General features: G+C 38.1%; 1 protein-coding gene across 2 annotated transcripts in view; it reads left to right on the forward strand.

The window, feature by feature from the left end:
• The window catches only part of LOC146481726 (prolyl endopeptidase FAP-like), a 43,086-nt gene extending 24,134 nt beyond the window's left edge, over positions 1 to 18,952 (forward strand). The window contains exons 14-28 of one of the 2 annotated variants that reach the window (XR_014864320.1): positions 1,053 to 1,111; positions 1,939 to 2,010; positions 3,117 to 3,164; positions 4,437 to 4,532; positions 5,680 to 5,749; positions 6,361 to 6,385; positions 8,034 to 8,140; positions 9,541 to 9,606; positions 10,002 to 10,059; positions 11,135 to 11,234; positions 11,927 to 11,985; positions 13,860 to 13,932; positions 14,533 to 14,606; positions 16,352 to 17,507; positions 17,547 to 18,952. Coding sequence is in view for 1 of the 2 variants with exons in the window: in XM_085107866.1 (XP_084963992.1) it covers positions 1,053 to 1,111; positions 1,939 to 2,010; positions 3,117 to 3,164; positions 4,437 to 4,532; positions 5,680 to 5,749; positions 6,361 to 6,385; positions 8,034 to 8,140; positions 9,541 to 9,606; positions 10,002 to 10,059; positions 11,135 to 11,234; positions 11,927 to 11,985; positions 13,860 to 13,932; positions 14,533 to 14,606; positions 16,352 to 16,456 (1,012 nt within the window). In the remaining variant the exon portion in view is untranslated. Of the gene's footprint in view, positions 1 to 1,052; positions 1,112 to 1,938; positions 2,011 to 3,116; positions 3,165 to 4,436; positions 4,533 to 5,679; positions 5,750 to 6,360; positions 6,386 to 8,033; positions 8,141 to 9,540; positions 9,607 to 10,001; positions 10,060 to 11,134; positions 11,235 to 11,926; positions 11,986 to 13,859; positions 13,933 to 14,532; positions 14,607 to 16,351 lie in introns of both variants that reach the window. The other variant, XM_085107866.1, reaches the window with a different exon arrangement.
• The last annotated feature ends 4,000 nt before the right edge of the window (positions 18,953 to 22,952 follow it).

The raw sequence follows: 22,952 nt of genomic DNA on the forward strand, positions 1-22,952 counted from the left end.
AATGATAAGCCAGTGACACACTAAGTTTTTTTTTTTATATACACAAACTGTTTATTTCTTTGACTCAATAAACTATACTTTTACAACAGTAATTTCTAAATCACTTGAGCTTATTGTTACAATATTTAAGAGGATAATTGAGTAACATGCTTACTTTAAGAGTAGTATAACTTACTACACTTAAAGCAACATCTTGCTACTACTTAAACTATGTCTACAACTCCTTACATTGCCACTACTGCTACAGCTACGGTTGACACACTTAGTTATATTATGATACTTTGCTGCAATTTGCCAATGTCTTGGTGTGCCTGCTACTGTAACCAACTCTTTTGCAACAAGCAGTCAAAATGGTGTAACTGATCATCACATTAATAATTTTGAGCTAGCAAGTAAAAAGCAGAGCCAGTTGTCATGACTTTGTTGCATGCTGTTTCATGTACTTGGTATTGGTACATAAAACTTACACTTTGCTTGTACATCAAACATGCTGCATAAATTAATTCACCAAGGAAGGCTATTTTCCTATTTCAAAGTTATTTGACAAACATGTAAGCCATTATAATTTAAAAAAAAATTTGTTTTGCATTACACTTGCCTGAGAATTTTAAGCTATGTCACAAAATGGATATCTGCTATCAAATGAAGGGAAATTGATACCAGGGTTCCATAATTATCTAAAAATAATTATTAATTGTACATCACAAATTTTCCTTAATTCTTCTGTTCTGTAAGAGAAATTAAAATAGTTACTATCTTGGGCCCCTCTTCCTAAATACAGAGCATAATTTCCTCCAGAATCCTCAAAAGGGGGTTAATTACTAGGTCTTCTTCTATAATAGGCTTCTTTTTTAACCCATAATAAGTTTCCCAGAGATACAGTGTAGTAGCCTTTCTGGTAAGGCTTTCTATGTGCCTATTGGCTGTGTTAAGTTCACAAGGTATTGTGGTAACATGTACGGCACCATCTTTTTCTGTATGTACAGTGGATTGACCACTGCTCCATTACACAGACTAACACACTGCTTGTTGTGATTTGTTTTCATTCACAGTGTCGATTTAAGAACTAAAAAACTCCATTGCTGGACTTGTCAACTACAAACAAGAATCCGTAAGTTTGATAACAGTGAGAAAAATTTGTGAAAGAAAAAATTAATGAACAGATGTTATGTTTTTAGCCTATGAAGTAATAATTATATCAGACACGAGGAAGCGTGTTTCATCAGATATCCAAACACTGAGAAAAAACTGTTGAAAAAACGAGGCGCAGCCGAGTTTTTTAAATGACTTTGATGTGTTTGGATGTCTGATGAAACACACTTTCCAGCGTTTGATATGGCTTCTCAAATGATCAATAATTCGTGGAGAAATTCAAGGCTAAAGTTGGCAAAATTTTATGGCAAGTAGGATCACATATCAAAACCATGATCATGGTAGTGATTTTCTTTGTTTTCTTTTGATGAATTATTAAGTATTTATTGAATTTGAGGAAAAATGATAGAGGTATTTTTTTTTTAGTCACTGACACAAGTATTCTTGGACAAAGAACTATACTCTGACTGAAAAAATACATGTACCAGTGAGAAAAAAAAGTTGAATTATGTATGGAAAATGACCAAGTATGCAGTGTCTGTTCACTTGCTTTTAGGCTCAAAATCAATGTGCAGATTCTCCTAATGCCAGTCATCCTTCATTTCTTAAAGTACTAGACATATTAAGTTCTTTTCAGAGGACATTTAAACTTGGGTAGCTACAGGGGTGACTGCTAGTGAGCGTGTGACTTTAGGGCATGTTTTTTTCTTTTTCTTCTTGTTCTCTCTTTTTTTTTTTTAGGGGGGGGGGGGGGTTGTCATTCCGGGAGAGACAAAAAAATGCATTGTAAGTTACTTTTGGGTTGAGTATTTAAAAAGGTCACTGATTCTATTTTTTCTGCCTTAGCTGGAAACACTTGTAGTTATTATGATGCAAGCTTTAGTTTGAAAGGAAGATGGTACCTATTAAGCTGTAGAGGTAAGCTCAACATGGCTGTTTATTATTCAACACATTGTAACACTGCCCAAATTTGGTCATGGTGGACTGAATATTTGTCATTCATAGTCGACAGATATCTTGCGATATATGTAATTTCGTGTGTCGGGGAGTAAAATGGCAAAATAGAGATCGTCCCCAGCTTTTCTGCTTTAAAACTGAGCTTTGTTCTTAATGTGTTGAATGATTAAACAATTATCCTGCTCAATCTTCTGGAATATTTCCTGATTTTAGCTAACCCAGCCTATGCCCTCGTTGGCTAAGTATCAGGCAGTATGATCTCACGTTTTTAAAGGACAATAATGATAATTAGTATATACCACACAAGTGAATAGTGTCTTTCACGCGCGCTAATTGACTAGCTTGGAGGTGATTAGCCAAGTACTATTCACCTCTGAGCAGCCGAAGAGAAACAAGATGGCTTCCCGTTTCACCTCCGGCACTAAAAAATAAATTATTTCGATAAATGGGGTAGCTGTTACAAAAAATACAAAAATTGTAACGAAGTTTAGTTTGACGGCATTAAAATTAATCGTAAGTTATTCAATCTTTCCAACCTCATATTCTAAGGCGAAAAATGAAAATACAATGCCTTGTTTACGAAAACTGCCGAACACTATAATTACAGTGTAAACAATGAAACATCTAATGTTTTGCAGCATGGTTTCAACTGCACAACAAGACGAATTCCACACAACAATTGAAAAAATGACACCTTATTATCTAAATTATTTGTTTACAAGAAAGCGAGACAAAACTTTCTACAATAAGAAATCGCTTACCCCTGCGTGGTGCGTGAGATTTTAAAATTTCCCATCATTTGTCAGTAGACTGTCAAAAATGTAGGAATTTTTTGGTCCACCAGTTATTCAGCTTGTGTGGTATATACTAAAACAATAATTATTCACCTCAGTTTCAGTGAGTAGTGATGGATATTTACCTCGCCCTCGGTAAATATCCATCACTATTCACCTCCACTTCGGTGAATAATTGTTAATTATTGTTAAATGTATGTCTGCAATAATATACATGCATCTAGTGCAGATTTTTGCATTGAGCCCTAATGTTATGTTGTTCTTATCCTTTAGGACCTGGAATACCTGAAATAACATTACGCAGTACACAGAATGAAGAAGGTATACAATTCAAACTGTAATATACCCTGACTAGTAATAATCAAAGATTAGGGAGTGCCTTTGCCAAGTTGGTGATGTTGTCATCCGCCCCTCCAAAATCTGCAGGGGATGCCAGATACGCATCCCAGGATCCATTCATTCAATCAACATTGTCCCATACAATCTTGACTCCAATCAAAATGGGAGTGCATTCTTTTTATGCCAAACGCAACAATAATTGCTGGTTTTCACATGACGTCATAAAAAACTGAAATTCATAACTAAACACAATTTTGGGTTTTTATAGATCTCCATTACATAAAAGAAAATATAAAATTATTTCCATTGGCTTGCTTGTTTTCAGCAGGAAAGCATTCTTTGTTTTGAAAATAAAGCAGTTTGAATTTTAGATTTTTGCACAGTGCGTGACAGAAGGATTGCTGCTCTAAATATGTCACGTACATGAACACATCAATTTGCCTCGTACTTTTTTGAGGTCTGATCAGCTTACCTAACATGTAACAGAAGCGTGTATGTCAAAGTGTGAAAGTTTAGTAGAGAGAAGAAAGGCTTTGGAATAGCCAAAGTAAACTCTAGATGTTTTTGCTGGTTTCCGGCAGCCATGTTGGTGTCCGTCAGATGGGGCACCAACATGGCGTCCCAGACTAAACTCTGTAATTTTCCGTGGTACATTTTCTTGAATAACTCGATTATGAGATATTGCACGGCCCTGTGGCTTTCACACGTTGTTTATGTATCAATCTTCTACAACATATCAATTTCTTGACTTTATCTATTGAATTGTTGAGGATTTTATTTTTACTTCCATGATGATGTGTGAGGTGAAAACCACCAATAATTTATTAAAGGGCTTGCTGGAAATCTATGCAAACACAGAACAACTGCCAGGGCAGATACCAGTGTGCCAGTTGTGGTCAGCGATGTCTACATTATACGCATATGCCAGGATTTCATACATGTGCTGTCAGATTGAAGGGTGTTTTGTAGCTGGAAGAGTGACCAGTTATGATTTATGTTTGCACTTCATAAAAATCTTTTTCCTAGCTCCCTCCCTTCCCTTTTTCACTGTTTTTAACATTGTGGCAGGTGCCTGTTTTCCTTACTGTGTGGGGGCTCATGGCTGGGTATGCAGGATTTGCTGGCCATGGGAGCAGTCTCCATCTAGGAGCTGGCTGCCTATAGTGGACACTCCCTGATGTCTCAGGCACCCAACCTCCACTTAACGATGTGGTTGTTAACGTTATTAATTTACTTGCTTTGTTTGTATCTCAGTAATTCCAATTGAAGACAACAAGGATCTCAGGAGAAGAATTGATGGAGTCCCCTTGCCACAAATCGCGAACTACAAAGTTGAAAGTGGTGATTACGGTAAGCTGGATTGTACATATAATTCTGAATGTTGTTAATGTTTAACAAATAGATTCCATTTTGCCGTGCGCCTGTACTCTGATAACGCACAGATGACATCAAAATGTGGTGAGAACAAAGAAGTACGTTATGAGGTGCAGGCGAGTAGCGTGACTGATGTTCTTACCACGTTTTGACGTCCTCTGTGCGTTGTCAGAGTACAGATGCACGGCAAAATAGAATCTATTTGTTTTATACAATAACCAAGACATTTCAACACATTTTGTAAGTGAGCATCGCGTTGCCTGAGCTGAGTCAAAAACTTTCCAGCAAACTCAGTTTTAGACTACTACACACATGCAATTGTGATCTTCTAAATTAGAGTATAATCCGAAAGAATTTCACTAACAATATTTTCAAAACTAACCTTTATTCCAGAAGGAAATCCTGACCCCAAAATTTTACAGCATGTTAGTCGCTTCACTGCGATTTGTAATGGATTACTCACCATTACCGGATTTCTATCGGCGACATATTTTAACAAATATTTGCTTCCTTTTCATGTCACAACAAAGTTTTAGCTTTTTTGTCCTGGTTGAGATCACCGTCAATGGTCTTTGTCCAACTTTTTTACTGGGCAGTTTTCGTTTGCTGCGAAAATTTGCCTGTGTTTGTCCGCTACTCGCAAAAACAGTTTGCAAAACTTTGTTGACCAGTCACTCTGGCTGGACTCTAGACTCTGATCACGTGCGCCGGTCACACTACTCGATGACGCCAATCGTGCGTCTATACTCTAATCACACACTCCTCTAGACTAATCAAAACGCGAGTTTTACACAGTTCATTGTATAAATAGTTTGAACCCTTTAACCCCTAATATCAAAGAACAAATTCTCCTATCTTGTCCCTATACTTTTCCTATAAAAGTGCTGGGAAGAAGTTTTTAAAATATCGAGGAAAATTCAGCTTGGGTGATCATATCCTAATTCTCATGACCTTGGGGCTTGAATAAGCATTGATATTACCAGGAGAAATTTGATGCTGATCACTGGAGGGATTAAAGGGTTAATTAACTTTTCTTCAATCTTATAAAATTTATAATATAACTATAAGCTTTGTGATTGATTCCAATCATGTTTTGAGTTTTGGGGTTTTCTTTCCATCATAGAAATCTATGTGAAAGAGTACCGCCCTCCGAACTTTGTTGAGAATAAGAAATATGGTGTCTTGTTTTCTGTGTAAGTAAATCGTTAATTTCTAAATGTCAAATGTTCTTCATTGTTACTGTCCTCATATTGATGTTCATAAACACCATCATCATTGTCATCGTCATCATCAGAGGTTTCATTTAGAATTTTAGCAGGCAGGTGAATAGCCTGCAGAGCTGGCAGTTTTGTCTGCGCGGGGTCAAAAGTTTTGGTGGCAGAGGGATGCTATTATGAGCAGCAGGAATGAGGAGGAGATGGCTGATTCCTCTGATGGCTGTGCTGCTCGTTGAGGTGGCTCTGCCACCAAAACGTTTGACCTGGTGTGAACAAAACCACCAGCTACGCAGGCTAGCAGGTGAAAGATTAGTGCGCCTGAGCAGGATAGTTAACTTGGATATCTGTTATTTTATGCAAACGTTGGTCTAGATGTGAAAAGCAGAGTAGTAAAGTTGTGTTCACACATGGTCAATTTGCCTGGTGCCTGGCCCTTAATGAAACCCCTGCATCATAATCATCAAGCCAGCCAGATTCTTGCATTTGTACTTAATGATAGTAAATGTGCACCATGTCTGAAACGTCTTGAATTGAAGGTAAATTAATGTTAAAACAATATGACATTTTAATGATTCTGTTGTTTGCAGGTATGGTGGACCAGGCTCACAAAAGGTATTGTACTCTTCACTGTTTAGTCTTGTGAGTTCAAAGGAGCAGTGTCACCTATTATTATTGTCACTTTGAATAATGAAAAGCATTGTATTGATGGGAACATATAATATTTCAATTTTGTTATAACTAACCCTGCTGGGGCATGGAAACTACAACCAGTGTCATAAATCGTTCAACCGACCGCCTGTGGATACCCAAAGAACGCGACATCTTTTACAACACATTAAAGTTTTAAAGAAAATTGAATGGTGGGAAGGGGAGGGATACGCAATCAAGGCAAATGTGTAACAACATATTGTCATCATTCATTTTTGTCTGCAAATGGCGAGGATGGAAATGGATTGCAGACCAATTTTTTCAAGTTTTTCCTGCTAGTGAGTTTTGGAGAAATTGCTAAAAACCGATTAAAGTTTATTTTTCCTCTGAGAAATTATTTAATATTTTCCTCCCAGTACTCCAAGAGCGATTTCACATTAAAGAGGAGGTTCTTTGTCAAATATTTGAGTAGTTTTGGCCAACGTGCTGCGAAATCTCCATGACAGCGCCTCTTTAAGTGGATTGACAAGATAGGGATTTTTCTCCAATGTACACAAGGTTCGTATGGGTCTTGGAATTTAATAATTTCATTTTCCAGGCCTGGAAAGTCATGGAATTTAGGTGTGGGTCATGGAAAGTCATGGAAATGATGTTTATTAAAAAGTACAAAATAAATTGTTGGGTTTTTTTTGCGAAGAAAATAGTAAAAACATACCCAAAATGAAAGATGATTTCCAAGAAAATGGTCAAATTTAGGTCATTGAAAACTTGGAGAAGACATGGAAAAGGTCATGGAAAGTCATGGAATTTCAAAAGATCAAAAGAGTAGGAACTCTGGTACAGAACATTGGGCTGTGTACATGGGAGTGGTGTATGTGTGTGTTCCAGGGGGGGTGTGGGGGGGGGGGGGGGCAGTGCTGAGTTGCTAGAGTTGGGGAGAGGGTTGGGGTTGGTATTATTTTCCATTAGTGACACCAAGTTGCCCAGATTAAGTTTGGATCTGTACAGGTTGACTCTGCTCTCCTTCTTCTGGGCTCCATCGTCTGTACTGCAATCCTGATTAAGCATTGCTTGTTAAAAATGTTTCTGAAAGGTAATTTTGAGCTAGTGGTAAAGGAAAGTCGTAAGTCAAAACTGAGGAGCAAAAAATCATTTTTGAATAATAAATTAACTAATTAGGGGCACCTAACCTAACAATCTTCATTGATAAGTAATAAAGTCAAATTATCAAAGTACAGTGGAAACGCTTAACCCAGAATTAGTTTAATTCGGCTCTGAAGAATGGGGCCCAGTTCTTCAAAGCCCAATTCAGCTAATCCTGGTTTAACATAAACTTTGATTCAAGTTTAATTAATATTTTATTGATAATAATTCTTCCAAAAGATTTTTTTTCTTCAGTTTTGACTTAGACTTTTCCTTACTGTTTACTTGAAATTAGCTTTTAAACATATTTGTTTTTAACAAGCGAGACGAAAACTTCAGTCAATTTTTAATTGGGGATTAGCATTAGTATTAAGCTTTAGAACAACCGGGCCCTGAGCCCTGGTAGATCTCTTTAGAGAGTCAAAACTGTCATGTTAGAATTATGTCTATTTTGTCTGTTAATTATCAGGTTGTGGATACTTATGGATATGGTTTTGAAAGTGGTTATCTTGTGAGCAACTTTGACTTGATTGTGGTGAATCTTGATGCAAGGGGAACCTGCTGTAGAGGAGAGAGGTAAATTAACCATTTCAGCCCCAGTATCAACATGTATCTTCTCCTTACTGTCCTCCATATATTTCTTATGCTACTATTTGGGAGATTTTGTCTAAAAATCAAGGCATTTCATCTTTGGTGATTATTTCATTTATTCTCCTGACTTAAATGTTTAACCAAGCAGCAACATTGAAAGGAGAAATTAGATGTTGGTCACTACTTGGGGAAGGAACAGAAAAGGCCGGGCAAGAAAGGGGTGGGAGACATGGTGTCACTAACAGAGACCTTGAGATTCTCAGTACGAGTACATAGACCTGTGAATACAATATTTGACTTCAAGTTTTTAGCAAAGTACTAATTTAGAAGAGATATGTCTCTGGAAGCTTCGTTTTACTTTTTGAGAGTGACAAACTAAACATAGTTGTTTTGAATGATGATAGCTAAGCCCTTTTGTGATTCCAAAAAGATGAGATCACCTAAATTTTGAGGACTTGTTTTCGCCACTGTGTCATTGTCACACAAAAAATGATGATGGCTATCTCTCACACACTGTTTCTCTATTGGAAAGACTCTTACTTGTATTAAAATGTTAAGGTCTCTAGTAGCTGTATTGCAGAGGAGCCAGGCATCTCTGGCTGCCACATCAGTCCATGTATGATCTCACCCCACACACATACAAGGGTCATCATCTATCCGTTTTGTGCCATCATTAGGCACACTGGGACCTACTCTTTTCGATTGTTCATTTACACACTCTTCCATTTATTATCTTGTAAGGATGAAGGAGGCTAGGCCAGTGGCTTAGAGATATGTCCAGAAATGCACACTAATGAGATTCATGAACTGTATGATAGACATCACAAGGTGTCCCCTAACCTTAATTCTCACTAAAACACACATAATTCTGTCAAACATGAAGTCATATGAAAACAACAAACAAGGTCTGTTTTATATGAAGTACCCAAATTCAGGGTTAGGTGCATTTCTGGACATAAGTGAAGGCTTTACATCACCAGCCAATGATGTGATCATCTGGACTTAATCACAGCCAGCATGATCTTAACAGTTATTTTGAGACCCTGGTAGGTGATCCGGCTATGGCTTAACTTGCACCCACTACCCCCTTCTCAGCAGTCCAGTGCTCTACCAACTGAGCTAACTCAATGACAGTTTGCTCAGTTGAACCCTGGAGCCCCAAGATAGTTAGTACAATGTATGAAGCCCAGATTCCAAAGCCTTTCTCTACTTGGAACTGCTGATTCTGGCTAAACAGAGCCCTGGATATTTTCTGAAAACAAATCCAAGTTCTCCCAACAGGAGTCAAACCTATGACCTTCTGATTACTAGGTCAGATACTTTATCGCTGAGCTACGGGAGACTCAGTGCACTGCCACAATTAACTTGTGCTTTTGTTCTTTTAGATTTAAGCATGCAGTTTATAGGCAACTTGGAAAGGCTGAAGCAGAAGATACAATAGCAGTTGCTAGGTAATTAAAATGCCGTGCAAAAAACTTGATGTGACCTTTGATTCTAGTTAAATTACTAATCAATAAATAATTTTCCAGAAGATTTTTGCCCCTCAGTTTTGACTTAGACTTTTCTTGTAGAGAATGGAAACAAAAGTTTAACATAAAGTTAGTAACCTTTCTGATCAAAAACATAGAAAGCATTTACAAGGTTTTAACACTGTCATTGGGCCTTTAAAACAAAGCCTAACAAAACGTCATAATATAAGGCATAAGTTTATAGCCACAGTCTCTGTTAAGTGCAGGTGTTGGGTATTTTATCTCCATAGTCTGTTTGACTTGTCTTTGTAGAGTGTCAGCTTCACTGGATTATAAGGTCTGTTTTGACAGGTTTCACTTTCTTTGATAATCTTTAGGTATCTTGCTGAGAACAAGCCATACGTGGATAGAGACAAAATTGCCATATGGGGCTGGGTAAGGATGCATTAATTAGTACAATGCATTCGTGTGATGCAATAAAATACATTCACTTGCAAAAATGTTGTTCTGTGCAAAGTGTGTATCATAAATGATGCAACCTGATGGAATTATTGGGTGATCTAATAAGCAAATGCTTTTATCATGTAATTTCTCTTTCCTTGAGAAAGAGCTAAAAATTGGCCATGGTTTTATTTTCTAGCAATAAGAATGCAAATCAGCTCATAGGTCAAACACTTTCCAGAAAGCTGCTGGGTCTTACCATCCATAGTTTAACCCTCTTTCTTGATAACATTATTTTCAACTGAGTGTAAACATTGTGTGGAATGTCATATATGCAAACTACAGATATTTTGAAGGATGAAAGACCATTACAGTGATTTATCCCATGCCATAGAGAATACAGCCAATCAGAAAGCTAGAAACTTGTTGCATATTCGGCGGTGTGCAACGGGTAGTATTCCTCAAAAAAATCCCAGCGTTCCTTGCATCCTATAAATTTTTCCTGCCAAAAGATCAATTGAAGACCCTGCTACAGGTCAAAATTTTCATTCAGAAAACATTACTGTGAACAACTTAAACATGGAAGAAGAATACCCCAGTTTTTACCTTAAGTTTGAATTCCTGGAACCAGACATCGAACAGGAAAGTTAATTCAATGAGTGGCATAGGATAAATTAGATATGCAATGCTTTCTCCTGGTATACCGTGAATATCCCACTCGTGACGTGAGTTTTCTTTGTATACACACTCGCCTAAAGGCTTGTTTGTATATACTGAGAAAAATCAAGTCACTCTGGTATACCACTCAAAAGCATTGCATAACTAGTATGTATGTAACTTTAACCTGTTGCAAAAAGGAACAGTTCTTTTGCTGTTTCTGTTGGTTAGTAGTCGCAAGCTTTCATTTGAATGGTCATACTATAGGGCTATTACAGCTTTGTACACATACCCTGTGCTGAATGGATGCTGGACATCTTTTTGGGAAACGGTTCATATCATTATTTGACATGAATTTTGTGTAAATGATTGTTAATTAAAAATACTTATCGTGTTGTTTGATTCCTTGTAGTCCTATGGAGGTTTCCTGACATCCTATGTGCTTGGTCAGAATTCTGGTTTGTTCAAGGTTGGGATGGCTGTGGCACCTGTAACAGACTGGCGTTATTATGGTAAGCTTGGATGTTGACTATTTACACTGTAATCTATTTCCTGTTAAAAATGAGTATCAAATATTGTACTGAGGAAGATGTGTAAAAATACAACTGGGAGGTACTGCATGTACTTGGTAGCTTTCATTTGAATGGCCACTCTTTAGTATTTCATCCACAGACTCGTGCTTCAGGATTTTGTCCACAGGCTTAATAGTTAGAACCACCTTGTACAACATAATAAACAGCACCACAGGAAATTACTGCTCAGTAGCTTTCATTTGAATGGTCACACTTTAGGATTTCATCCACAGACTCAAAAGTTTGAACCTCCTTGTACAGGGTAATAAACAGCACCACAGGAAAGTACTGCTCAGTAGCTTTTATTTGAATGGTCACACTTGATTTTATTCACAGACTCAAAAGTTAGAACCACCTTGTAAGGCATAATAAACAGCACCACAGGAAAGTGCTGCTCAGTAGCTTTCATTTGAATGGTCACAATTTAGGATTCCACCCAGAAGGTCCAACGTGAGGCCTTAGAACCACCTTGTGTGGATAAAACCAGTACCACAGCAATTTGTGCTCAATACTCAAAAGTCTTTTTGTGGGTGAAGGTGGGGAGGAGAGATTGTCACAGTCATGTTGTAGGTGTTGTAAATATTGGTAAATAATTATTTGAAGACTTGTATTGGGCTCATCTTGTGTTGCAGATTCCATATACACTGAACGATACATGCTCACTCCAGAGAAAAACTTTGACGGATATGAGGTAATTGAGTATGAATAATTTGCATCCCAAGCCTTCCACCCCTCTAACCATGCAGGAGGTTTTATTAAAAGCTGGGACATGGGTGCAGGCATCCATTTACTCTAAACAAGGCACCTGCCTTTGGAGAGATTTGATTGAAAGCCAGTCTAAACAAGGCAAATAATTATTAATGAGTGGTGAGCATCTATTCACCATTCAGAACCCCGATACCCCCCAAAAATGAAATTGCTTGACACCCAGCATGAAATGAGTAGGAGTATTACAACTCCTCCCTGAATGGGATGCTAGTCCATCACAGAATACCCAGCATAAAGTGACTAGGTGTATTACTACTCCCCCCTGGATGGGATGCTAGTCCATCACAGGATATCCAGCATGAAGTGACTAGGAGTATTACTACTCCCCTCTGGATGGGATGCTAGTCCATCACAGGATACCCAGCATGAAGTGACCAGGAGTATTACTACTCCCCCCTGGATGGGATGCTAGTCCATCACAGGATACCCAACATGAAGTCACCAGTAGTATTACTACTCTCCCCTGGATGGGATGCTAGTCCATCACAGGATGCCCAGTATGAAGTGACTAGGAGTATTAAAATTCCTTTCTGAATGGGATACCAGTCCATCACAGGATAACCAGGGTTCTATAGAAGCCAGAATCTGGGTACTAGCACCCATGTACCCTAAACATGGTACCTGCCTTGGGAGAGATTTAAAGCCAGTCTAAACAAGACAAATCAATGAATGGTGCCCTTCTATTCACCATTCAGAATCCTTCTATCACAAAAATTAATGGAAACACTACCATGATTCACAGAAGGTTGAGCTGAGATTAATTGAATGAATAACTTTTTTTTGACACAGCCAACTTCTCATGACTTTAAAATAACAAAATTATAACTAAAATTATTACTATTACTGTAGATTAGCAGTGCCTTCAATAACTTAAACTAAAACTAATATATAAATGATACTTAGTATACTGCAAGTCTGCTTTACATAATGATGTTGGAGTGATTGGTAATGTTGCCTTGTTGCAGCTGACTTCCCTTCGTTGTATCCAAAACTTTAGTGGGATAAACTACTTGCTGTTACTTATGGTGCATTCCATCTGCCAGAACTGGCAGGCCATTTTGAAGGGAAGGTTCTGCAAAATCTTGAAAAATAATCACTCCAAAAAAGGTACCTTCCATTTTGAAGAAATTCGAAAGACCAGGATAAAACTTAAACTTCAAATTGGCACAGTTCATTTACGACCTCACTGGTCTGGCCGGCCACTTGTGACAAATCGAAAGCGTCTTAGACTCCAATCTTGTTTATAAAGTAGGTATAGGCCCATACATACATATTTTATATAAACTCGGCAAAAATCTTCAGCCTGCTAATAGCCCACACCTTTTTTAAGTTCTCTACATGGTCCTAGGAAGGGTCTTCAAAGTGATGGTCTTCAGGGTTATAGCATTGTATGGGGGAGGGGAGAGAAGGTGGTTAATGCATTGACTTTGCTTTCCCTGGGGAGCTGGTGCAAGGTTATTGCATTTGGATACTATTGACTTAAAATGCTGTCACAAAATCTTCTGCGCCCAGTTGTTCAAAGCCGGATTAATTTAATCTTGGACTTTGATTCAACTTAAATTACTATTCAATAAAGATTCTTCCAAAAGATATTTTATTGCTCAGGTTTTTACTTAGACTTTTCTTTACCATTAGCTTAAAAGCAGCTTTTGAAAACATTTTTAACAGGCAAGGAGAAAAACACAGTTTACTTGTTATCGGGGATTGACATTAATGGGTTTTCGAACAAGCAGGCCCAGCTCATAATGTGCTGAGCATTAAAGTGCAACAGTTTAATCAGTTAATATGTTATTTCAGATTTCATCTGTGTTACCTCTGGCCAAGAATTTTCAAAATGAAAGTTTTCTTGTTGTACACGGGACCGGTGATGGTGAGTTGAATTTAAAGGAAACCTCCACTCTTGAAATAAATTAACTTTATATTGTTAAAAATACAATATAATTTCAAACTTCGTTGGAAAACATGGAAAAAATATTTCTGTGTCGGACAAAATAGAATTTGATTGTCGCCTATTTTTCATTTTAAATTTTCCGGGCCCCGCCATCTTGGATTTCGTAATGTCATACGGTTGCTCAATTGTTTCACACAAAATAACTTGGCTTACTGACAATAGCGGCAACCATATGACGTCATGAAATCCAAAATGGCGGCGCCAGGGAAATTTAAAATCGAAAATAGGCGATAATCATATCTAATTCTTAGCACACTTGAATGTCACTTCTACTTTTTAAACTAAAATTTAGAATTTAGACACTGTTTCCGACAATCTACCGTCAATTTGTTGTGGGAGTGGAGGTTCCCTTTAACAGTAGATAGCTGTGTAGCTGCAGGTTCTAAACATTTCTAAATGATTAATAAATATATTTCTTTGAAAAATTTTGTTGTTCCTTTTGACAACTTTCTGATGATTTTTGAATTGCTGAGAAAGTAAATATGATAAAGCAATGTACAATGTTTGTTTTTTCTTTAGATAATGTACATTTTCAGAACACTGCACAACTCGTAGCAGCTTTGACAAAGGCTGGTGTCAAGTATCAGGTTCAAGTAAGTGAGATGTACTCAAAACACAGCACCTGAGAAAAGTGCCATTACTAGCTTTTACTTGAAAACTCACATTTTTAATTAACATTTCATCTTTCGATCACAATGGTACCACCATCTTGTTTGGCATAATAAACAGCACCACATGAAAGTACTGCTCAGTATCTTTCATTTGAATGGTCACACTTTAGGATTTCATACACAGTCTCAAAGGTTAGAACCACCTTGTACAGCATAATAAACAGCACCACATGAAAGTACTGCTCAGTAGCTTTCATTTGAATGGTTACAAATATTTAGGATTTAATCCACAGACTTAATTTTTAGAACCACCTTGTACAGCATAATAAACAGCACCACATGAAAGTACTGCTCAGTAGCTTTCATTTGAATGGTTACAAATATTTAGGATTTAATCCACAGACTTAATTTTTAGAACCACCTTGTACAGCATAATAAACAGCACCACATGAAAGTACTGCTCAGTAGCTTTCATTTGAATGGTTACACTTTAGGATTTCATCCACAGACTTAATTTTTAGAACCACCTTGTACAGCATAATAAACAGCACCACATGAAAGTACTGCTCAGTAGCTTTCATTTAAATGGTTACACTTTAGGATTTAATCCACAGACTTAATTTTTAGAACCACCTTGTACAGCATAATAAACAGCACCACATGAAAGTACTGCTCAGTAGCTTTCTTTTGAATGGTTACACTTTAGGATTTCATCCACACTCTTAAATTTTAGAACCACCTTGCACAGCATAATAAACAGCACCACAGGAAAGTATTGCTCTGTAGCTTTCACTTAAATGGTCAAACTTTAGGATTTCTACCACAGACTCAACAGTTAGGGCAACTAGGTACAGCGTCATAAACGTACAGTAGCACTACAAGGTACTTCTTAGTAACTTTTATGAGAATGGTCAATCTTATTATAAATTTATTGTTATTTTCCTTCCCTGTGACAGTTTTACACAGACAAGAACCACGGAATTCTAGGAAAACAGACACAAAGACACTTATTCCGACTGCTGACTGAATTCCTAACAACTGAACTTAGAATTTAAATGACATGTAAAGTACTAGTTGTTTCTTGGTATTTGTTTTTTACTTGAATACTCACATTTTTAATTGACATTTCATCTCCCGACCACAAAGGTACAACCATCTTGTATGGCATAATAAACAATACCACAGAAAAATACTGCTCAATAGCGTTCATTCGAATGGTCACACTTTAGGATTTCATCCACAGACTCGAAAGTTAGAATCACCTTGTACAGCATGATAAACAGCACTACAGGAAAGTACTGCTCAGTAGCTTTCATTTGAATGGTCGCACTTTAGGATTTCATCCACAAACTCAAAAGTTAGAGCCACCTTGTACTGCATAATAAACAGCCTCACAGGAAAGCACTGTTCAGTAGCTTTCATTTGAATGGTCACACTTTAGTATTTCATCCATAGACTCAAACGTAGAACCACGTAGTACATCATGATGAACAGCACCACAGGAAAGTACTGCTCAGCAGCTTTCATTTGAATGGTCACACTTAAGGATTTCATCCATAGGTTTAAAAGTTAGAGCCACCTTTTACAGCATAATAAACAGCACCACAGGAAAGTACTGCTCAGTAGCTTTTATTTGAACGGCTATTGTTCTGGATTTCGTTGACTGCTTGAGCCAAGGACTTTGCAATCTGTTTTGGGGGCTAAGGCGTGTTATTTTTGTTTGACAGTTTTATCCCGACAAGAACCACGGACTGAGTGGTGGCGGAACGTCCGATCATTTATACCATCTACTCACAAGATTTCTGACAGAAAAATTGTCTATTAGTAGTTGATGTTAACGAAAATTGAGCTGTGGGTAAAACGTGGGGTACTCTGTTAATGTTGTGGAGTTGTTTCTAGCACAGCAAGTTCCAAAAATGTTCGGCAGAGGCTGCTAAAAGCTGAAAGCTTGGAACTTGCATAGTCAGTGCTATTCCCCATTCCAGAAACTGTGAGGATTCTGATGAGAGTAAAGGATTGTTGGTTTGTTTGGGTTGAGGGTGGGGCTTGCATTGGATTTCATCTGTGATGAAAACCTTACTGATGAAGAGGATTTGAAAAGACCTGTGCTGCCCTGAGAACAGGCAAAAAACAAACAAAGAAGAGGCCATTTCCGATTTGCTGTGAACCTCATTTTGTAAGCGAAGCTAAGGTGCAAAGCTTTTCATATGAAAATTAGTTTTGTTTGCATATGAATGAAAACTAATTCTCATAATAAAAACTTTGCACTTTGCCTCGCTTTGATATTGATGTTCACAGCAACTCGGAAATGGCCAATTACTATGTTCAGTGACACGATGTCCTTCCGTCCTCCCCGCTCCAAACAATCCCAGATTCCTTATGGGGTTAATTTCTAAAGAGACAGTTGTGCTGCGTCGGTGGGGAGTATTTGCTCTGGCTAAGGGCTAACGCCCGAAACATCAGCACTGAAATCTCTTTACGGTGGCCAATTTACGTTCAGTTGTCAACTCTGCCAATAAACCAAACATTCGTTCCACAATCCCTTACTCGTAACAGGGCCCTTATAATTTCTGAAGTCGGGAATACTTGTTAAATCCCTTTTCCTCGAGCATCCATATTGCTCTTTTTAAAAGCTCTTCCGGTAAGAGTTTTGATCGTTGTGGCTTGAAATTTTCTAGTTTTGCTTTCCTAAAGTCAAGTAAAGGCGGATTTGCTTACAGAGTTATTTTTTGCACTAACTGTGTGTCCAGTCAGTGAAATTCAATTTTGCGGATCAAATTTAATCACAAGCCAGACAATCTCTTGCCTCTAGGGGTGAGGTTTTGAATGGGAAGGCAATATCTATAAAAGGTTTTGTTTTTGTGGTTTCACCATTGTAGTAATGTAAAACGTGTTTTGGGGGGTGGTGGGGGCAATGAAAAGTTGGGAATTTTAAATCCAGATTGGCTGTAATCCGGACACAGTAGCAATTTTTTTAATCAATATTATTACAAAGGAGATATTTAAAATTTCTTGGGTAGTTTGGCGGTCTTTAGTACTCTTAGCATGGTTCAACCTTTCGTTGTTGTTTTAGTTTGTTGTTGTTGTGTTACTAGTTCTGATAGCCTTGTGTTATTTGAATTTAACACCTCACTGAAGAGATGTTATGCCTATATACCTAACTAAATTTGCAATTTTACGTGATTTAAATGGAATATATTTTTTGTTAAAAGGAAAAGTAGTTTTCAACAGCAATTTCATTAGTTATAATTGCAGTTTTACATTTTGTTACAAGTTATCTTAACTTGTTCCTTGCTAGCCCGCCGGCACAGGGAAACCAATGAACCTTGGTATCTCTGTTCGCTCGCCGCGCCGGCAGAGGGACACTAAGGAATTTCTCTCGCTAGGTATCTTCTTAGAGAGGGAAGAAAACCAGTAGTTTATTTAATTAGTTTAAGTGAAATATTTTTCTATTTAAATTTGAATAGGTCACGTGAGTTTAATTTAATTTGACAGGAAGGTATCTTTGTTTCTAAGCTGTCAGGTTTGTGTTGAACACGCGGTTATCTTATCTCTTTCCGCCATGTTATATAGTTGTAGTTATGTGTGTAATATAAATAACAATAGCAGCAGTGTTGCTAAGCAACAAGAACGCTCTTTACGATGACACGTTGTCGTGGCAACTGTCATTAATATTTTCACTCCCCAGAGCGTCCATACCGTCAACACGAATATAAATAAATTAAATAAAAAGTTTAAATTAAATAAAAAAGTAAAGCGGCTTACGACAGATGAGGGGCGTTACCATTTGTATTAAAAAAATCCGGAAATATTGGTTGAAAATCAGATGGGTATCACATTCCGTACCATGTTAATTTCTCGTGTCATTGCAAATGGTAAGCGAATGGTATACTGTTCAAAGAATCGTGACACCATAGTTTAAGGGTGATCCATGATGACGATGAAAACTTATAAAGTCTCAAGCCTTGTAGCCTGGGACAACGCCCATACTAATTAGTTACTGGTAATAGTGAACACCTCCGTTTTCACTCGTAGAATTAAACGATTAATTTATGGCATTCTCTTGAATAACTGCCCCATGGGAAAAAAGCTGTTCCCAGAACTCAACCGAAACATTTTCTTTCCCGAATTATCTTCCTCTTTAGGGGTAGACCTTAAAGGAGAGTAATCTCCCTTGCACGAATGTTTATTATATATTGTTAAGTTGTCAAATTATAATAATAATATTACTGTCTTCTAAGAGACCTACCGCATCGTAACATTTTAGCCAGCTTCTTCTGGCTGTTGTGAATAAAACATACCTCCTTTGGGGGTAGGATATAGAAATGGTTCTTTCTAAACTCGTGAATGAATTTATTGAAGTAACAGCCCCACACGTTTTTGTCGCCATGGTATTTGATAGCGTGTTCACAAATAATGGCTTGTGCACAGCTACGAAGAAACTCTCCAGTGTCGTGTCATGAGCATCAAATTTTTGCCGAGCCAGTCTCCGCGTTTTTAAGTTGATTCCATTCAATTGCATTGCGCATTCTTACAGCGCATAATTTCTTACGACATTACCGGGCGCTCACAGAAAATATGGTGTGTTTTCCTTGATTCTAAGCCCAGTATTTTCTCCTAAACGAGCACCGTGACATACCTTTTTCAACTTTTTAATTTAACTTAGCTATTATCCTCTTGATGTTTATAAACTTTTTGGGAAAAAAAATGATGACAGACAAATGACTCATTGCCAGAAATACGCGCTTACCCACCACTCGAGGGCATAAAATAGTAATACTGAGAACTCGCAAGCAAGAAACGTTTTGGGTCAATACTGCTTCATATTATTCAGTGAATGGCACAAACATACTCGGAGAAAGGAAATTCGAGTGCTCCTATCAGGAGTCGAACCTACGACCTAACGATAACTAGTTCGGATGCCTCGAAAAAAGGAAATCCGAGTGCTCCTATCAGGAGTCGAACCTAAGACCTTCCGATTACTAGTTCAGATGCTCTACCACTGAGCTACAGGAGGCTCGTGGAGCTAAGGCCATTAAATTATATTCATGGGACAAACATCGTGCATACTGCTGAGATTAACCTACCAACGTCAAACATGGACACTCACAAAAAGACTAGAGCGCAAACTCGCCATCTGCAAAATGAGATGTTTGCATAGGGCTGTCAACAAGTACGGGGGGAGATCAGATCAGAAATGGGCAGATCAGAGAAATGGTAGGAACAACATCAATCCAACGCCATATCAATAGACAGAGGATTCAATGGTTCGGGCACCTGACGAGAATGGACACCAACCAGCAAGCATACAACACTAGAGTACCAGGTTATAACGCAAGAGGACGTCCACGAAAGACCTGGATCAAAGGCGTCAAAGACAGCCCGAGGGCACACAACATCCCCCTCGTCACAGCTTTCAGACTTACGGCTGATCGAAAGCTTCACCCTCCCGCGAAACCCCACCCCTATGATACAAGCTGAAGTAAAAACCGCTTTATATTGCGCATCCCTGCCAAGAAATTCATCTTTTAAGGACGGTGCCTACTAATACCGAAGTATTTTTGCGGTTTATGGCTATGCGGAAAAAGTAGAACTTAGCAAAGGCTGTTGAAGTCCAAAAAGAAAATTGGGGGTAACCACGCATTTTTTAGAGATAATTAAGCAACAATTGTTCTAAAAAGCAGTAAAATACAAAGCAATGTATGGTGTTTTTTTTTTCAAATTGAAGCTTTATCATCTCTAAAAAAATGTATGGTTACCCCCAATTCTCTTTTTGGATACCAAAAGCACTTGCTAAATTCTGCTTTCTCCGCATAGTTTTAAACCGCGCAAAAATTTCTCTGTATTAGTAGGCCCCACCCAGAGGAAACCCGAGTACCTCGAGATGCGCAGAACGTATGCACAGTAGCAAAAGTAGGCACCGTCCTTAATTGCCGATTATGCTTCGAACGTTTTTCCGGCTAAGTTTTGTTTTATCTACGTAACTTCTGTTACCACCAGACATGGCAATAACTGATGAGATATATTCGTTTGTGAAAGCAGTTATGGGTTAAAATGAATGGATCATAGCTCTTTTGCGGAGTCGGTGATCTCAGGCTATCTTTTTTATCGCATTTCTCGAAATAGTGCATAGTAGTATCACAGAAAGCTTGAGAAAATTTTCACGACAACTTTTATTTCGCGGGAATCACCTTACCGGACTCACATAACAGAATGGTCCACTCGCAAGCCACCACCTGTTAATTACCTTATTCTTACCAATTTTCGCGACTTTAAAAAAATCACGAAATCTAATAAGCGCGAAAAAAGATTGTGTGCAATTTAATACCATATCATATAAGACAATAAGAATTTTAAATGTCCTGAGTTAACCGGGCCTTGCGGTGAGCTGAACTGTAACTATCTGTCCTTGAAAACATTTTTCCGGTCTCATTCTAGTTTTCGACTGCCCTTCCTCCGATTCACTGCTTCCTTTAGTTTGTAATTCGTCCAAAACCTCTTTAGTACAGTCATCAAAATATCCATTTGTAGCAGCTTGATGTGACACGCTGCGCAAAGAAGCGAGCCAAAATGTTATATATGAGAAAAAGTTGTCCTAGACTGCTTCAATATTGAGGGGTTTGCGGGAAAGCATTTCCTCCCCCCACCCCCGCCTCCTATGTTTCTTTCGCTCTTGTGTCAATTTTCGCGCGTTCAAACACAAAACAAAACCCATGGAGGCGCTTGCTACGCATGCAAAGAAGCGAGCCAAAGTATGTATATTAGAAAAACTTACCCTAACCTACTTCAAAATTTGAGGTTTTGCGGGCCAGAGTTTCCTCTCTCTCCTCTCCCCTCCACCGAAGGCTAGAGTTGTCACGGTTAACCGATTTCATCTACAATCGGAAAAGTTTTCCGATGGTATTAAAGGTGACCAGGCCATGCGGGTCACCTGGCTACCGGGTCGAGTTGACTCCAAATAAAGACCCTTGAGTAAGCACATGGTTTGGACTGAGAACTGACTCAAGATGGATTTGATGAAAATGGTTGCTAACCGCGGGTGTGATCAGAATCTAATTTCTCCTTAGAGTACCACTACTTGATCAAGTATATAGGACATGAGAATATACAAATTGATCGCCAAACGTGAAATGTCTTGATTTTGTAAAAATTCTCTCAACTGTTATCGTAAGAAATCTGTGGAGAGCAGTTAGGAAAAAATTAAACTTACCCACCAAATTGTCGGTACTTGTGTACCAACCGTGTAACTAAGCAACGAAGTACGTCAATAAACCCTTCTTCTCAAGATACAAGACACAAAATCTAAGTCTTACATGAAGTCATAAGTGCCTCCTACCCTCGTATTTTGCAAATCAGCGTTCTTGAAATGGTGCCTCACCTTCGCGCTTGGTCAGATACACACGACCTGAGAAGGCAAATTACTTTTAGCTAATGAGGTACTTAGTGCCAAACAGGCTCCAAAGGTTGAGTGGAACAGACCAACTTTCACTAGATCAACTATATCTTTAATGTTATTTTCCACACAGTCTCGATCAGTCCTATCGTACATCTCATCTTTAAACACTACAAGTAAAGTTAACTGTACAAAATGGTTTTTTTTTTTCAAAATCAGTAAAATGACTTGGTAAAGTTCAACTTTTCTGACCAATCAATCTCAGTCAGTTCTATTATACAACTCGTTTTGATGCAATCTAAAACTAATACTAGTAAACCTTGCTATACAAAAAAGTTTTGATATTGGTAATTAGAAATAACTTGCTAGCGTGTACCCATGCCTTAAAGCCGCCGTTACACGTTGAAACTTTTAGCTGAAACTTGTGTGCAACGGCGCTGCGAAACAAGTTTCACCAGGCGTTGCGCCGTATAACATGGTCGGTTTCGTGAAACTTTTTCGAACTTCCGTTGCGAGACAAGTTTCACGAAAAGTAGAACCGCTTTCTACTTCTGCAACGGCTTGCAACGGTCTCAGTGGTGAAAAAACAAGAGTTTCACCTTGTAACACCACTTCGTGAAACTGGCCTCGTTCGCCGTTGCACACAAGTTTCAGCTAAAAGTTTCAACGTGTAACGGCGGCTTAAGCTCTTGATAGTCGCCATTTACTTCGACCTCGAGACAGTTCTTCCAAATTCCACATATACTGAGGAAGAGTAAAAGATTTTTTGTAAGCAATCATTGATAGAATGGGAAAATGTTAGACCTTTAGATTTGAATACGAGGATGAGATTTAGAATGAGTACGACTTTGTAATTTTAAAACAGCGAATTCCTCAGAACTTTGGCTCTTTCCTGTTGTTTAACCAATAATATGGAGGATGAAGAAAGAAAATTA

Source organism: Pavona decussata, unplaced genomic scaffold (assembly GCF_977016875.1).
Source record: "Pavona decussata unplaced genomic scaffold, jaPavDecu1.1 SCAFFOLD_48, whole genome shotgun sequence".
NCBI lineage: Eukaryota > Metazoa > Cnidaria > Anthozoa > Scleractinia > Agariciidae > Pavona > Pavona decussata.